This window comes from Asterias amurensis, chromosome 6 (assembly GCF_032118995.1).
Source record: "Asterias amurensis chromosome 6, ASM3211899v1".
Lineage (NCBI taxonomy): Eukaryota > Metazoa > Echinodermata > Asteroidea > Forcipulatida > Asteriidae > Asterias > Asterias amurensis.
Window position 1 is genome coordinate 10,053,314 of NC_092653.1, and position 18,168 is coordinate 10,071,481.

The 18,168-nt window shown below is 39.8% G+C and overlaps 3 protein-coding genes across 3 annotated transcripts; 2 read left to right on the forward strand and 1 right to left on the reverse strand.

Annotated features, from left to right (window-relative positions):
• The first annotated feature begins 59 nt into the window (after positions 1 to 59).
• LOC139938176 (centromere protein S-like) lies at positions 60 to 2,446 on the forward strand. Its single transcript, XM_071933566.1, has 5 exons — positions 60 to 250; positions 1,015 to 1,138; positions 1,636 to 1,669; positions 1,771 to 1,837; positions 2,308 to 2,446. The coding sequence occupies exons 1-5, from the start codon at positions 209 to 211 to the stop codon at positions 2,419 to 2,421; spliced, it is 381 nt and encodes a 126-aa protein (XP_071789667.1). The 5' UTR covers positions 60 to 208; the 3' UTR covers positions 2,422 to 2,446.
• Positions 2,447 to 4,437: 1,991 nt separating this feature from the next.
• LOC139938175 (CD2 antigen cytoplasmic tail-binding protein 2 homolog) lies at positions 4,438 to 10,792 on the reverse strand. The gene is made up of 4 exons (XM_071933565.1): positions 10,709 to 10,792; positions 6,610 to 6,844; positions 5,602 to 6,225; positions 4,438 to 4,691 (listed from the first exon to the last, which is right to left on the reverse strand). The coding sequence occupies exons 2-4, from the start codon at positions 6,824 to 6,826 to the stop codon at positions 4,438 to 4,440; spliced, it is 1,095 nt and encodes a 364-aa protein (XP_071789666.1). The 5' UTR covers positions 6,827 to 6,844; positions 10,709 to 10,792.
• Positions 10,793 to 10,885: 93 nt separating this feature from the next.
• On the forward strand, positions 10,886 to 18,085 carry LOC139938142 (uncharacterized). The gene is made up of 8 exons (XM_071933524.1): positions 10,886 to 11,061; positions 11,480 to 11,598; positions 11,901 to 11,988; positions 12,464 to 12,597; positions 12,992 to 14,245; positions 14,695 to 16,367; positions 17,006 to 17,213; positions 17,507 to 18,085. The coding sequence occupies exons 1-8, from the start codon at positions 10,976 to 10,978 to the stop codon at positions 18,058 to 18,060; spliced, it is 4,116 nt and encodes a 1,371-aa protein (XP_071789625.1). The 5' UTR covers positions 10,886 to 10,975; the 3' UTR covers positions 18,061 to 18,085.
• Positions 18,086 to 18,168: the final 83 nt, after the last annotated feature.

Consider the following 18,168-nt stretch of genomic DNA (forward strand, 5'->3'; position numbering starts at 1 on the left):
CCGCGAGCTACTTTACACAGTACACATCAATTTGATAGTCACCAGTCAAACAAATTTTCACAAGCTCGGGGAGTCTAAAAAATAACAACACGATTTTGTGTTTTTACAGTTCCAGTGTGTGGCTGGCTCTAGATGAATTTCGCTCTAGATTAGTTGTGTGTTGTCTTTTTATTTTTTGCCTTTTATTTTTACCTTTTTTATTCACGATATGGCGGATCAAGAAGAGAGTGACAATCTTGCATATGTGCAGGTAATTTTTATTCCATTTTTTTCACAAGAATCACAGACAGAGATAAGAGAATGTTGTTGTTGACGCTAATTGAATAATTGGAGTAGGCCTATAGTATGTCATATATGTCTAGATATGTGTGTTTGGGTGTGTTGACATGGTTTGGAAGGGGAGTCAGTTCACCAACACTACAGACCTTCTTTCATTAACATGGAAACCAGTCAACTCGCCCCCCCCCCTCCCCCCCCCCCCAGCAAAGTCGCCCACTACAAAGTCGCCCCCTGTCAAAGTCTCCTTCACAAAGTCGCCCCCTGACATAGTCGCCCCCTGACAGAGTCCCCCCCCCCCCCCCCCCCGACACAGTCGCCCCCTAACAAAGTCGCCCAGTGTCTGGTTGAGGATCTCTCTTTGGAAGATGGGGAAAGTGGAAAATCGCAGGAGTTGGGGCTGGTGGAAAAAACATAAATAGTCCAGGCCCATAAAGGTGTTTTTTTAATGTCAACCTGAATTGAATGGGCTGATTTGGGTTTTGGTGGTGATGAATCTAAAATTAAATGTAGCTTGTGACATCAGAGAAAGCTCTAAATACGTGTACTTTGATGATCTTCCAATGCCGTATCCAAATCGCCGCTGCCCCCACTCCGAGAATCATCCAAGAGCAGCATAACAAAGCCTATGGTATGGCTGGTCACCCCCAGATGGGTCCCAGGGTCCAAGTGATCCCTTGACGCTAGCCCGCTCTTTTGTTCCCTCAATCAATGATGTCATTTTTTTTTCTCTCTCAGAGATTGAAAGCTGCAGTCCATTACAGCGTGGGTCGGGTCTGTGAAGAATTATCTCAAGAGCTCGATGTGACATTTTCTCGTCAGTTTATCGCTGTTCTCTCTGAAGCAACTTTTAAACAGAGTGGTAAGACCCCGGTACAAGATTTGATGTTACGACAATGTGTTACGACAATGTGTGACTCATGCCATGGCTAAAGTTTCTACTTGCACAATTCAAAACTTATGGCACTAGACACTATTGGTAATTACTCAAGTTAATTGTTTGCATAATAACTTACTTAGTAACATGCAATGACGGGCTGTTTGAATGATTAAAATCGGCTCCCTCTGATAACAAGTATCATAGTTTTTGAGAAAGAGTAATTACATATCTCACTAAAATATTAAATTACAAGGCCTGAAGCCTCTTTGGGGCATCTGAAAGCACACAATGTACGCAACAATGGTGTTTTTCTTGTAACTTTGATGACAAATCAAATCGAAATTTTCAGATTTTTTATGTGCGATTGTGATGCATTTTGGTATTTGACAATTACCCCAGGTGTCCTTTGCCTTTAAAACAACTTATTAGAATAAAACCTCACCTTTTTCTTATGTTTATTCTCCTTGCTACATGTACAGCTATCTTTGCTACAGACCTGGAGCAATTTGCACAGTAAGTTATTTTTGGTTTCATTTATAACAAAATTTCCAAAAATAGTGAACTCTTCCGTTGGATTTTTCAATCACACCTTGTGTTACATTTGTTTTTTCTAGACATGGTAAAAGATCGGTCATCAATACTGATGATGTCAAACTATTAGCGCGGAGGAGTGCACCATTGGTATGCTATCATTCATCATCTTCTAAACTAGCCCAATTGCAAGACTTCTTCCTGATTCGAACCATTTCTCCCGATGGGGGTATATAGTTCTAACTAATTCAACAAGCCTTGTGATTGATAAAAGCACCTGCTATAAAATCACTCCAAAATAAATGTGGTTTGAAAACCACCTGTACAAATTGAACTAAGTTGGAATGGTACAAGTAGGTGTTGCGACCTTGACTTCTGTAAAAGATGGAAAAAACAATTAATTCTGAATTTTGTTGAGTCACTCTTCGTCGGTTAAAACAGATATTCAATATTTATATTGTTTGTAGATAGCTTATAAATTTTCTGGGTTGAACAGACACATTGATTAAAGCGGGACTTAAACATGCGACCTCCCCAATTTACATGTATGTACCGGCGCTATATCTTAGCAATCAGTCATTTTTATTGACTTTCTCTTTTATTTAATATAAAAACTACAGGCAAAGCACATACGGGATATGAATGAGCAACAGAATGCAAGTAATGAAGTGGAAAAGGAGAAGCGGAAAACCAAGAAGGGGAAAAAGTCCAGTAAAAGTACCTCAGTGGACTGAAGGAGGACCATATCCAAATACTTTTAAAAACACAATGAAAAGGGGCCATTCATTATTGTTACCGTGTCAATTTTTCATTCAAAACATGTTGTGGATTTTTCTCTCTCTCAAAAAAAGCATAATTCTGAATGGCGCCTAAAATATTATTGTATGACCTGTTTACCGCACAATATCATATTGCATAGCTTTGCTATTAGCTTTCAGTCAATCAAGCCAATGGATGATATTGAACGATCAGACAATCGGGATTTGACATTAGGGAGCTTTTGTTTTCGACGACAAATGGTTCTGCATTGCTTTGAGGATGGTGGCCCTCAATGTCTACGACATAACTTGGGATGAATCTGCGTTGTGCTGAAAATCACGTTTGGCTGAAAACTACTAACCATTGCAGAACCATCAGTCAAAAACAAAAACTGTTCAGATGTTCCTTGAAGACACAACACATTCACAACAGGCAAGATTAACCTTGATGAGATCTGTGTTATACATTGTGAAGCATTTCTTTTAATTGAGGCCTATATTTTTTTTTTTTTTTTTTTTCTGTTGCCCTAGATGAGCAATACGCACTGTACCCTAGTGTTTTACAAGTCTCATGGAAACAAAACCTACTTGGTGGGATCCGAACACACTAAATCAGATGAACACACCTCTACTTGTATTTAAAAAGCTTCGGTTAATTAAGCAATATTTCACTTTGATATCTTAGTTTTAATGTTGATATAGTTTTGTATTACTCTGTAAATTTCCAGTGTAAATAAACCAATCTTTACCACAAATACATGTAGCAGTTAATTTCTGTTTAATTCTTGTGAGTATGTCATAGAGCTATATAACAATAGCTCCATGGAGTATGTACATCTTGTCTAAAGGATTATGTTTTGTCAAATCATAAAATCTTGAAAAGCAATCTTTTTTTTAGAAACTAAGAGTTTGCATTTTACATGTACAGTATGCATTTCCAGTAAATATTTTTGTCAAAAACAATAAAACACCTGTTTGGGTCCTGTTAAGAACCATTCTGGTTTAGTAAACATTTTGAGCTAGAAACCCAGTGGTCTTGTGCCCTCAAATTCAAGACGGCAGTTTTCATGACTACAGTTGGTCTCTTCACTGGCTCCTAAAATAAGCAATTCAGTAAAAAATATCAGTGCAAATATTTTGCAATGAATGAATCATTCAAAATCAAAAAGGCATGACACTAGACCTTAAAGGCAGTGGACACTATTGGTAATTGTCAAAGACTAGCCTTTACAGTTGGAAATAACAAACCTGTGAAAACTTGAGCTCAATCGGTCATCGAACTTGCGAGATAATTATGAAAGAAAAAACACCATGTCACATAAAGTTGTGTGCATTTAGATGGTTGATTTCGAGACCTCAAGTTCTAAATCTGAGGTCTCGAAATCAAATTCGTGGAAAATTAGTTCTTTCTCAAAAACTATGGCACTTCAGAGGGAGCTGTTTCTCACAATGTTTTATACCATCAACCTCTCCCCCATTACTCGTCACCAAGAAAGGTTTTATGCTAAAAATTATTTTGAGCAATTACCAATAGTGTCCACTGCCTTTAACAATACTGCAAATCTTACTGATGGGCAGTCTACATGTACAAATGATTTGAGAATTCATAATTTGTATACAACTTTTTTTTAGAAAATCACCTTTTTGTTGGTTGGATGAGGGCAACAAAAACTATTAAGATTTAACCAAACAAACTATATAATGACTGAATCTGTCAAAAACTAAAAAAAACTTCTCACTAATTTCTTGTTTACAATGTATTGTACATTGTAAACAAGAAATTAATGCAGCCACTTGTGGGTGGACATTACAAAGAAAAAATGGTTCAAAAATAAAGGACCTAACCAGGATCTTAGATGAAAACAACCCCGAATATCACCAACGGGTTTCCCTGTCGGGATAATTGCTATCCCCATTGAGATAAAAAAAATTCTTGGGGTTCAACTATACCTCTAGTGGGGTATATATCCTGTGTGAGTTACTTGTCCATATTCATAAGTACAATTCAAAGTCGATTCTCTTGGACTGATAGAAGTTCCCTTCTGATCCAACTTTCCGAACCCACACACCATCGGCGAAGAAGTCCTGATCCTTCCAATCCTGCATTTGTTGGCTTTCATAAGGTCCAAATTTATCTGCTTCATCCTTGTTTTCCCATTTGTACTCCCAGTAGGTTTTTTCGGGGTCAAATACGGTTGCAGCGGTGGGATTTGACTTTGCTCCATTTGAGTCTTTGCTGGCTGCATCTGGAATGAAAAAGGATTTCAGTTTTAAATCACATGCCAAATAAGTGTAATTTCAACTTAAAGGGGAAACTTGATTTTCTTAGTATTAATGTCATCTGAGGGGTAACTGTAATAGGCCTACATCAGATGTCTGGGGCAGGCAGCTACATTTTTGTACTTCCATCGTTGTTGATAGTTTTTATGAACCAGAGTAAAACACTTTACAGTGTATAAAAACAAGGCTAATAGAGAAGCCGAGCTACATACAAGATGTTGTGACACGCTTATAGCAGTAGTGCAATAAGTGTAAAATAGTGCTTTAAAGTTTTGGGTTGTCATTCTAGTGCCAGCTCAAATAACAAGCGTGCTATTCATGTTGTATATTTACCTACATCATGCGGTCGTGGAGAGGGACACAAACATCAGTAATAATGCCCTTTGTCAGGGCGAATCAGATGCAGCTTAGAAACAGTTTGTAAAAATGTTCCCTAATCAAATCTGTTTAAAAGGCAGGTTTGCAACATTGTTTTCTTAAAGGCAGTGGACACTATTGGTAATTACTCAAAATAATTATTAGAGTAAAACCTTAATTGGTAACATTGAGTTGGTAGTATAAAACATTGTGAGAAACGGCTCCCTCTGAAGTGCCATAGTTTTTGAGAAAGAAGTAATTTTCCATGAATTTGATTTGGAGACCTCAGATTTAGAACTTGAGCTTGAGGTCTCGAAATCAACCATCTAAAGGCACACAACTTCGTGTTACAAGGGTGTTTTTTCTTTCATTAATATCTTGCAAGTTCAATGACCGATTGAGCTCAAATTTTCACAGGTTTGTTATTTTATGCATATGTTGAGATACACCAACTATGAGGGCTAGTCTTTGACAATTACCAATAGTGTCCACTGCCTTTACCCTTTACTTTAAACTCACCATCTGCTGCTGAGCTGGTGACTCCATCTTTTTTTGAGACATCCTCCTTCGATGGTCCATCTCCAAACATGTCAAACATATCCTCATCTTTCTTACTCGATCCTGCCTCTTTCAATAAATGAGTAATCTTCTCAAATGTGTACTGATATGCCTCATAGTTGCCACTGGCAACAAGTTCGTCCACAAACCCCGTCAGTTTCAACATGCTTTCCTTGTCCACCTCACTCCCTTCTTCCTCCTCCAACTTGGCCTTCTTGGGACCCCACTTTCTTGTCACAGCTACCCCTTTCTTTTTCCCACCGCCAAGCCTTCGAACTGCCTTCGTGATAGTTTCTCCAGGGTTCAGAAACCCAATGATGTCTGCAAAGATTTTTGTTTCGAGTCTACTCGGCTCGGGTTCCGGGCTCTCTGTATTGATCTCATCGTCACGGATACGTTCTTCGGTTCCTTTCTCCGAGTATCTCATCCAGTCGATGTTATCCAGCCAGTTGTCTCGGACTTCCTTGTCTTTCTTCTCGTAGTAGTTTCCATGCTCATCGAATCGTCCCTCTTGCATCTCCTCCGCTAGATTGAAGGGAGTCACACGGATACCCCCTTCAGCTATAACGGTAGCATCCTCTGCTCCTGAAAGTGTAAAAAATAGGGATATTTGACACTTAGGTCAGTGAAATTCAATGTCTACTGTGATAACAATGACATACTTATTTGAATTAAAAAATCTTTCATGAGTTCATTAGTATATTTTCGAGAGAACAATTCCGCTCTTTCTGTTTAATGCTTTTATTTAGGTATATTGTTGCTGTGGGGTACTTCTTGACAGAAGTTTACAGCTATTATCGGCGCACAACAGTAACAAGTTTACTCATTCGACAAAACAGCAGTGCATTATATTTTCTTTGGTACAAGTACTGCCCTCGCCTTTTCTTGATCTTACAAAAAGAGGCAAAGTAGCAAAATTTCAATTTCATTTCATCTACAGCAACTTAACACGTTACTAAAAAGACCTACCCTCTACATCTTCTTCTTTCAGCTCGTACTTGTCAACCTCCTCTTTCTTATCATCCTCCTCGTCGCTATCCAGGGTGTGGTTGGAGCTGAAGGTTCGATTCCAACTCTTCTCTGCTGTTGTACTTGAATCGCCTCCAGCCCCTCCGGCAGCTCCTCCTCCTCCTGCTACTGGTGGAAGTTTTTCTTCAAAACGAACCTTTCTACCTGACACTGACATTGTGCTGTCTTGAAGAGCCTGCATTGGATGGAGAAAAAACATACATGTAGGAGGGATTACCATAGATTAAACAACAATCAAAGACACAAAATGAATAAAATAATGCCCAACATTATTAAGTAAGCAATACGTTGACCTAATTTTTCTAATGGCAACATGGGCCACAGAATAATGCGTCTAGAAAATCTACTCTTTGGTAATTATTTTTATTTATTTGTATCATCACTGGGAATGGGATTTAACAATAAACAAATAAACAATAAGTTAAAGGGGGATGACAGATATTATTGTGAATTGGTCTGTCACTGTCATGTCAGTGCAGTGGTTTATGCTAAAAATTATCATGTAATGTAGTTGCGATAACGTAACCCTCCTGCCGACGGTTACGTTATCACAAGTACATGTATTGTAATGCTGACTTTATTAATTGCGATGATTGCAAAACCAGACCCTCCGGTTTCCGACTAGCAGTGTTGGCGTTATCAGACATTTTCTAATTATTACTTTTTTGGGGGCAAAAATCTGCTAATTTCACAGTTTACTGACTGGATCTAGCTCTGCAGAGTCTGTCTGCTCACACAACCACAACTCTGACTCCTGAGTTGACTTCATCATGTATGATTTTTTTTCTATTGGTCAATCTCATCATATGGCGGTAGAAATGATCTCATCATGCTTATCTGTCAACACCACAAACGCTGAACAGTCATCAACAGCCAAATTGACAATAACTAAAATAACAATCAAATTGATTGATTATCTATACTATTAAAAGCGTAACCTGCGCCATCTTGGATTGAAAATTAGAAGGTCCGGTGGTATGGCATCCTTGTGGAATCCAACACGGTTGTGTGTGTGGAATTCAATACGTTTGTGTGGTTTCAGACGTCGGGTTGCAAGTCTGCAAAACCCGGACCCAAACTCGCACTTACAAGTCATGTGATTGGAGGAAGTTTGGGCGGCGACCGTGCGTCAACCACTGGTCGATGTTGTTACCAGACTTCCTAGAATTTTTCTGACAGACGACTCATTGGACAGTGTTTCGCAGATGGTGCTCCGGATTGGTTCATTCATTGCCCCTTGTGCCCGCCCACCCGCCATTCGATCCGTCCTTTTTGGTCAGGTTACTTTCGTGTTGTACTAAGCATGGTTCTCCGGATTGGTTCATTCATTGCCGCGCAGGGTCGAAAGGGTCGAAGAGGCTGGGTGCCAGGACAAATCCGAAACCAATCTCACGAATTTGACCGAATTTGCATTGAATGGATTAAGTACCGTAGATTGATGTTTCGCAGGTGACCATGTGTCAACCACTGGTCGACGTTGTTATCAGACTTCCTAGAAATCCTTCTGCGGGTGACTCATTTGTTGAAAAGATTAAATGGAGAATATTTATAAAAAAGCATTCACTTCCAAACGGCATGAGAATTATCATGATGAACAAGGATGGGATCAAACGGAAGCTTAATAATTTGGAAACATTGGGTAGGGCCGGCTATAGGTTGGAAGGTGTCTAAGGGAACTATACAATTAAAAACATTTTGGGGTGGGGGGGGGGGCCTTACACAAAGAGCCATTCTGGTCAGTGTATTGTGAGTGGTGTGTTGTCTGGTTTGAGACAGGCCACCTGTTGCTTGGTGAAGAAGGTCGCCGTGGGACCACTTTAGGTTGACAGTGGGTGGCGACCTTGGACCTTTTGCCAGTAAACTCAAATGGGTACATGAATACCGTTTTAGAATACGGTCTGTTCATGGAGGTATAATGTTGCAGTTTCAGAGTTTAACCATGGCGGTAGAATTGTGAAACCATTCCTTACTCTATGGTGAAACTTATACACACACGTCAAAGGCTGTTTTGAAGCTGTAAAAAAAAGAACTTTGCTTTGCATTTGGTCAAAGTTGTTAAGCAAAACGACATTAAGTTTCCTGTTGAATAAGTCCATTCACAAAATTGGTTAGAGCAGTGTGTCGGTCAGATCTCAGAATGTACATTTTGCCAAATCCATTATGAAGATTAATTTAGCCATCGGCCCGTCGGGTTGGTTACTGATGGAGATTAACAAAAGAGACCTCGTGCGGCTGAATGGGGTACATTTTTAGGAGTTTGTCTATTGACCCAAACTGGACGTAACAAACCCTAAACATGACTTGACATGCTTTCTGAAAGTGAAATAAGTTAGAGAAAATTAAGGAGTGGGGACGAGTTTATCGTTTTTATTTAGTTTGTACGATATAGAGTTCCAGAGATATGGGATGTATGGAGGTTTGTTCCTAGAGCAGCGTGAACATGAACGCGGTCAGAAATTGTGTCGTTTGTCGTTCAAATTTCGCGAGATGCAATAAGCCCAAAGTGACAATAAAACAAAACCAGACCTGCCAAGTCTCACGCATTAGGTGTGAGACTCACGCATTTGGGCTCTGTCTCACGCTCACACGCACATCAACCATTATTGGGGCGAGATCGGGAAAAAAAATTAACGACATTTTTTGTACAAAATTTGTACAAACAGAGCGCAAATTTGCAGATTGCGCACGCTTTTGCTCATCCAGTAGGTTCAGCTCAAATTCGGCAGAGCGCAAAACGCTTATTGCGCAGAAGTTTGTTACGATTCTTTTAGCAAATTCGTTGAAATGCGCTCCACTAGCGAAGACACAACAGGCAGAAGAAGTGAGCGATTGATTTTGGACATCATTTTTAGTCTATTTTTTTCAAGTTTGGAAGGATATAATCTGACACAATCGAACCTCGACATTAACCATCAACATCTCCTGTGTACCTCAAGTGAGTTTTAATTATTCTGAGGAGGCTTTTGATGCATTTTGAAACACTTTTTGTCCACAATTAAATTTCACATTGTTTTATTTATTTATAAAAAAAAAAAAAAAAAAAAAGGTTGGGCGGCGATTTAAAAAGGCCTTCTTAAACTGGCAATTTTTTTTTCCGGGGGGATGAGGGTTGAGCTTTGAAAAATCTCACACATAGCTAGCCTCTGGACTTGGCATCTCTGCCTGCAAAACACTTTTTTGACGTTCACGTTAAGTGCTCCCGTTATACATGCAGCCTATTGGCCAGAACGTTTACAAGACCAATTCAGATGAGAATAAACTAAAAAGAGGCCTACGCTCTTACCACCCCGCCCCCCCCCCCCCCCCGAAAAAAAACAGTAGATAAATTAGATTTGTGGCACACAGCATGTTCCAAAAACTCGCTTTACTTATAGTGCTGTAGCAACGCTATGTATCGTGGGACGTAAAAATGTAATTTTTGACGATGTTTTTTAAAAAGGAAATGCAAGCATTATGAATGTATATTGAGTGTGTGGAGAAAGTTTTGGTAGTGTAGTACAAAAGAAACTTTAGTTATTGCTGGCTAACGGTCAGTTTCACCTATCAACGCTGATTTGAAAAACGTGTAACGTTAGGGAGGCCCAACATATTAGAACCCTATAAGGATCACGGGGGAGCCTTATAGTTTCTAGATGCATAAGGTACGTTGTCTAACCCAAAACGAGGTGGGTACAGCCACTGCAAGTAGTGGTGGACGTGCGGAATAGCTTCATTTTGGGTTAGAATTATGACGCCATGCATAAATAATGAGAGAGGCGTATAACACCCTCACCCACATTTCGAAATATTTGTGTAAAGGATTTTAATATCCTAGCGGGGTGCCGCGCGAAGCGCGGCATCCCGCTAGTCAATATAAAAATAATAAAATGTCAATTTTATTTTTAAGAATAACTTGACGCGCGTGTTTAATTTAACATTTCACAGTTGATCGTTCCCTTGATTACCGGCCTTAACATGATTTGTTTACTCAAAAATCACTATCTTTTGCAAAATCTTCTCACAACAAATCGGTATTAACATATTAAAAGAGAAAGTTTACCTGAGTTTAGGAATTCAAAATCGTTTCGACGAAACTTTGCTTTGGGTTTGCCGATTGGTAAACCGCCACCAAGAGCTTTCGTACGGAAATGTTGACCCTCTAACTACTTGAAATTTAGTTTAAAACATCTATTTTTAGTAGAGGGCGCTCCTCAAAAATGTGCTCATCGAGCTCCATTTCTACTCGCGGGAATTTTGTCGTCTGCTGCAAGCACAATTTGTCAAAGTGTTTTCTTTTTAGCTTTTTATAACACATTATATAGTCACCATGGATGATTTCAGTGACACAGAAACGATAGTGGAGGAGTCTTTGGATAATTACGACTCGCCTTCCATTCTTACAGGGCTTTTCCAGTTGAGTATAAAAAATAAAATGAATTCAACATCTTTTCTGGTGTGTGATGCGGGGGTGGGCGTGGCGGTTATCTTTTTAGTGGTTATCCTGTGTCCCCCCCCCCCCCTGTGACAATTATCACTGGCAATGTCATTGCATTGATTGTATTGTCAGTTTGAAAAGGGCCAAGTGTTATCAAAATAACAAGGTTTATCTGCTAAGCAAGATAAGCCAAAACTTCTCAGTCGTTGTTAGTCTCATTTAAAAAGTGCAAACTAAAAAATTTAGTACGAGTGTTTTTTATTTATTTGTTTAATTAATTTAATTTGTATTGATGTTTTTTCATCTTTTTCAGTAGGCCTATTGCATTATTTCTCAAGCCTGTCCTTTCGCAAGGTCTGATTGCTTTTTATTTTTTTAATTTATTGAAAAATTCAGCTTCAGAATGGAAACACAAACAGCAGAAGAGAACAAAATGTACATCAGTGATGGTGAAGGTGCAACAGACTGTCCTGTTGTCAATTTTGATGAGGTTGACGCATCTTCTGCTCAAATTTGTAAGTAATCCACTCTCAAAAGAACAGCTCTATTACAATACTTTTGGTGCATTTAAAAACAAGTGGCCCTAAGCCCCTAACACTGCAACCACCAACTTGGTGTTGTTACAGTTCTTCAACAATTTGTTCAAAAACTTTGGTTTTTAAAGAAAATTTAAGCAGTCTTTTAATTTAAACACATCCCAAGCCTATACTGAGATTTTTTTTTCATCAATGTTCACTTTTGGCTTATGTTGAAAATGTAACTCTTGCTGTGTGATTGTCCTAATAATTGAGTCATTTTGTGGTGTTTTGATTGGCAGATAAAGCCACCCATCCAGAGAGTGACCCACTCGGTACCGACTCAGCAGATTGCCAAAGTGAGATGTCCATCTCTATACTCACATCCAGGTATGTCTTGGTCCCCAATAGACCGATCCATTAAGCTCCGCCCCATTGCGTGTTGACCAATCACAACCCATTGCACAACCAAAAGCCTGACACGTAGAGTCCCAACAAAATTGGACTTTTCAAACTTTTGATTGTATAAATACAAACTGCGTTTAGTACCAATGCGGCAAAGTTTAGCCCCTTCATTGTTGAATAGGGATCCTGGGAGACTTCACGTACTTAAACATTCCATACAAATCACTAGGAAGATGGTAGAATACCCCGCTTTCTGGACAAAGCCTAGCCAACAAAATATAGAGCCATTCAGGTACCCATCAATTGTGTTATTAATCACACGTTATGATTACTATAAGTTCAGTTTCGTAAAATGATATTAAAACACCCAAGGGAATGTTAGTCCTCTTTTATTTCCCCTTTTTTAGAACAGTTTTAAAATTTGCCTGTTTCCTGTTCTTCTTTTTTTAACCTCCCACAGGGTGCCAAAGAGAATGCACTCAACTGTCTGTCCACCAGACTCGCCAGTCTTTGAACATGTTTTATCATCAAAGTTTCCAAGATTTCATGATGTGGCTTCATCAATTGGTGCCGAGGAGGAAACTCTGTGTGATGGTAAAATCCTACCCCAAAAATTTGTGTAATATCAAAATAATATCTTTGTGATAATCTCAGACCTGAATTTATCTCAAACTACCTTCAGCATCTGGATTGCAGTCTTACATGTATTTCTTGGCTTAACTTGATGGTGATTTCCTCAACTTGGTGTTTACTTGACAACATTTGTTTCATGTGTTCATTTATTTGCCATTTTCTTTAAGCAAATTTTGAAAAATGTAATGTGACTTTTCAAAACTTGATCACTAGTGTGTAACCTCAAATACATTTATTGCTCGGACCATTTGAAGGAGGTTTTGTTTTTTAAGCAAAATTGAATCAATCAACGAAAAGCAATTATACATAAGTTCCAACATCAATAATTTCTAATTTTGAATTTCATTTTGTTTAGGTCTGCAAAGTTCTATGGGAGCATTGCATCATGAGCCTTCTTCAACACCATCCAGCTTTACTACATGCCTATCTCAACAAGACGTCTTACAAAGCTGTGTTGATTCTCTTAGCCCTGACTTCATGGACTTGAGTCAAACAGTGACCACACCCTCTTCATCAAAGAGTGACAGTCTGTTGCCAAAAGATAACCCAACAGAAAATTCTTCAAAATGTCAATCAGTAACCAAGCCCATTTCTTCAAGGAGTTTAAGATTTGAGTTAGATGAAAACCCACCCAAAAACCCTCCAGAATGTCGAGCAATTTTCAAACCCACTTCTTCCACGAGTAAAAGTCTTGAATTAGAAGATGACCCACCCAACCGATCAGAATGTCAACCTTTAACCACGCCAACAGCTTCCAAGTGTATAAGTCTAGAGTCAAAAGACAACCCACCCAATGCTTCACCCACCCATGCTTCCAAAAGTAGTCTTGAGTTCGAAGATAACTCACCCAGACCTATAGACTATGGAACCTTAGTTACGCCCACCCATGCTTCCAAGAGTATATGTCTTGAGCTGGAATACAACCCACCCAACCTGTCAGACTTCCAAGCTGACCCTTCAGAATCTCAAGCAGTAACCACCAATCAATCAAGGAGTACAAGACGTGTGCATAAAGATACCCAATCTGAACCCCCTCAGCATCACATCCCTACAATGCAATTGCTTCCAAACACCAAGACACCAGATGGGACTATTCTTACAAGGAGGATGCCAGGTCTTCTGCAAGAAAGTTCCCAACCAAAACCCTCAAGTCCTATGCCTAAAATTGCTCAACCAATATCCTCAAACCCTGTACCAAAAGGTTCCCATCCAAAACCTTCAAGTCCTGAGCCAAACAAAATTGCCAAACCAAAACCCTCTGATCATGTACCAAAAGATTCACAACCAAAACCCTCAAATCCTGTGTCAAAAAGCTCCCAACCCAAACCCTCAAGTCCTGTGCCAAAAAGTTCTCAACCAAAACCCTTGAGTCCGCTGCCAAAAAGTTTCCAACCAAAACCCTCAGAGGAGCATCACTTCTCTGCAACACAACTGCCTCCAAGGAGCAAGACACCAATTGAGATTGCCGAGACAAGGAGCAGTTCATCTTATGATGAGACACTCTCTGTCTGTGTATCCAAGGAAGAGGATGAGGCGGTGATTGAGATTAAGAAGATGCAGCTGGAGATAAGACAACAACTGATGCACAGTGGCAGAGACAAGAACATCGGTAAGAATCAAGATTTTAGGCATCACTAATTTTATAAATTGTTTTTTTGTTGACTTTTGTTGTTGCATCCAAGCATTTATTTTTCTGTTTAGGCCCTACTAACTCAAAAAGAGCACACATGTACATCAAATTTTGGTACTTGATTCATAAAGTGAACAATTCATGAACTTATCTGCCCAACTAAAGCTGCTGAGTACACAGATCAATAAACTACTTAACAGTAACAATAATAGTAGTATTTAGCTTCAGATTTTTTAAGCCATTTTCCAAACCATTTTGGGGAAAAAAGAAGAGTGTTGCGAGTTTTGTTGTACAATCTCTCAAATAATCTCAATCAATCTCTTAAATAATACGATGAGAATATAACTCCATTAATAATAACTTAAATTTCATCTATTAACTTAAATTTCAATGTAAAGACACTTTTTTATTATGCTATCCAAACACAGATGTTGGAAACATCAAAAAGGGTCTTCAAGACATGCAGGGCAAACTGCGCCAACTTGGGACCAAACAACAAGAGCAGCGGCGTCAACTAAGTGTCAAGATGAAACAGCAAGCTGCATCATGCAGCAGTAGCCAGTCACAGCTCCAGCAGCAGGAGGTAAAAGCACAGCTGCAGAACATGGCACGACGACAACAGCAGCTTCTCAAACTGCTGCAGTCTCATAAGGAGCTTGCTGCCACTCTGCATACCCAGTGTGTAGAGCATCGTGCCAAGCAGCAGCAGTCAGCAGACCCTAGTCAGGAACATCGTAACTTACTGCAGGATACATCATCTGTCAACAGATCGGCCCATGAAACGATGCGCCAGCGAGAAGCAACTGTGTCCAATTTAACACAAACGACAAAAATGAAAGATGACGCAACATTAAGCTCAGTGGAAGCAGATACTCCTGTTGTTCTGTCCCAAAGCATAATTACATTAGAAAGTCAAAACACTAAGCTACCAACAAGCAAGGAAGCGAGGTCATTTAAACCACCCTTCAAAGCGAAGCAGGATTTAAGAATGTCATCAGCACATCAACACACTGCTAACATCATGACAGATAGTCCCTCAAGGCCTGGTTCCCAACTAGAGTCACCTGGAGCAGAGAAAACATCCTCTTCAGCTGGTTATGGCAGCATCCCTCTTCAAAGCCCACCCTTTTCCCAATCATCCGACATCAGTAATGGAAACTTCATTCCTGACACAGGTAATGAGAGAGAAAAACTGCTCAATCCAAGAAGTAATACAGCACAAGACAAGCCTAGCCAGAAGCCGACTTGCATCCAAATATCCAATCCCAGTCTAAATCAGTCAAACAATAACACCAGGAGAGATAATGAATCAAATTCTGGCACCATCAATGAAGACAGCCTAGGATATACAAATAGAGATCCCCAGAGTTTACTGCCCAATAGCAAAGGCAATCCCAAATCTGTGGACAACATCGTCTCCAACAGTACCGTTTGCGGTTTAATGCAAGCAGTTTCCAAAACACAAACTGGAACAACTCTATCTGGAAGTCAATCCCTGATGAGAGTCATATCATCTGCAGCAGGGCAAAGCCAAGTCAATCTACAAGCCAAACAACAAGCAGCCCAACCACCAGCTAAAATCATCATTATATCAGACGAACAACTAAATTTATTACAAAATATTAGAGCCCAAGATTCAACTCATCATAAAAACAGTGTTCCAGTAGCTCCAGTCAGAATGCAAAATACCGCTCCTACATGTATGACTCCAATACCCACGCAGGAAGCTCAGAAGGTTGCTTCAAGAAACCCCCATGGAGCAGCAGAATTGCCAACTGCAAATAATCCAGTGGGTTTCAGCATGCTCCACACAGCACCTCATTCAGGCACCGTGTCTGCATCATCTATACAGACCAAGGTCTCAAAGGCAATGGAACTTATACAATCCACAGTTACACCAGACAAGTATAGAGACAGCCCAGCAGTTGTAAGGAACCCACAAGGAGCAGCAAAGACTCTGTTCAGCACCCACATAACATCCTCAAGACCAAGTACTCAGCTGAAGGAGCCTGGTGAGGCTGGTCAAATCCCATCCATGATGGATCTACTACGAGCTAAGCTCATCGACCCGGGCGTGAATGTGCTTACCATAAAGGGCAAGGTAACTGGCAGACAAAATATAAATAGCACTTTACATGTACAAAATAAATGTCAAGTATTAGCAAGAAATTTGATCTAGTGCTCGTGTTCATACTGATGAAAAAAACAATCTAAAACACTTCACGAACATGTACAGATGTTTGGCATGAACAGTTCGGAACAATTAAATTTGAATTATGAACAGTACCAAAGATGACATGGTTTCCATAGCCTAATCGAATTTACTTAACCATTTGGAAGGCGCCCGTTCTAGGCTTAAAATTAATTTCCGGGGCACACGCCCACAATCCATTGCACTATCAAAACATTCCACTGGACCGTATCATAGTGCCAAACAACTGGAGCAATCCTAAACAAATTTGTGCATTAGTATTTTGAACAATCCAATAGAACATACCACGGTCCAGTAAAACGGTCCATTAGAACACACATTAAACTTCTCCGATCATCATTGTGTCAAAGTACTGGAGCAATTCTTCACAAGTGAATATGTGCATTGTATTTTGAACATTCAAATGGCACAATCCAGTAGTCCAGTGGGAATGGTCAATGAGCACACGCTGAAAAACATATCCAATCCCATCAAAACAGTCCTACCATTCTGACTTTTGACATGCTCCTTTATTTTCATTCCATCAGAAGCAAATTTTAGGCACAGCCTCGCTGAACGCAGAAGGAATGGTCAGTCCAACCACTACGCTGACAAACTTCAATAGTGGCTCTCTGTCTCTGATGGTATCTCTCATGAAGCATAAATCTCTAAACTGGATCACTAATAACCCCAACATATGGAAAAGTGTCTTCTACAAGGAGACGCCTCTGAGTGAACTGCACAGTGACTACAAAGGTAAGTCAATAGTTCAGTTCATGTGAAAAGATTTTCATCATTTGGGGATGGGAATTGAAATTCAAAATCCAAGCTGCTCAAATAGAGATCGCCCAAATCAGGGGGATTATGTAGGATTAGTAATCCCAAGCAAGGAGTTCCCAAAACAGAGTAGTTGTTGTTGAATATAAATATATTTTCAAATTACAAATTTAACAACTTAAAGTGATCCACAGCAGGGTTGTACTTAAAGAATATTCAACTCAAATTCCATGATTTGATTTGAAAACCTTTGCTTTATTTGATGTATGCAGATTTAATCAGAAGTGATCCATCACAAACTGTTTGGAAAAGAACGAAGATGTCTCCAAACTTGCCAAATACCCAAGCTGCAATCACAACGACAACAAGTTCTAACATTCTACAACCACAAGTCGTCACCACAAGCTTTGCCAACATGTCAGCTCCATCCATCCCTAAACAGCCGAAGCCTGCGGAAAGCCGGGACCCTGTGTCCTCAAGTGGTAATCACCCAGCCTCCTCATCTGGTCTCAGACTGACATCATCGCATCTTGACCCAACCCCAAAATGTCAAAACCCAGCAATACATCCACCATTTGGTCGTGAGACAGTCTCGAGACCTCATATCAAAAACCCAAACAGTTTCGGTCTGGTCTCAAGAGATGACGACTCGGTCACCTCAAGAAGTCATGATCTTGTGTCATCCTTAAAGAGGGTCCTCTTAATATCTGATGATGAGCTGATGCCTTCATCTTGGGGGACGTCTCCAAACTTCTGGAGTTCAGGAAACGGCAATGATGCAATCATCAATCCAGAATGGATCAGAGATATAGACGTTTGGTCGTAAAGTTGCAAAAGAGAGTCGCCAAACCAAAAACCCTCTCAATCTGGAAAAAAACTAATTTGAAATGGAAAATCAAAATAGCAAGATTTTGGCAAGTTTTGTTGCTTTAGT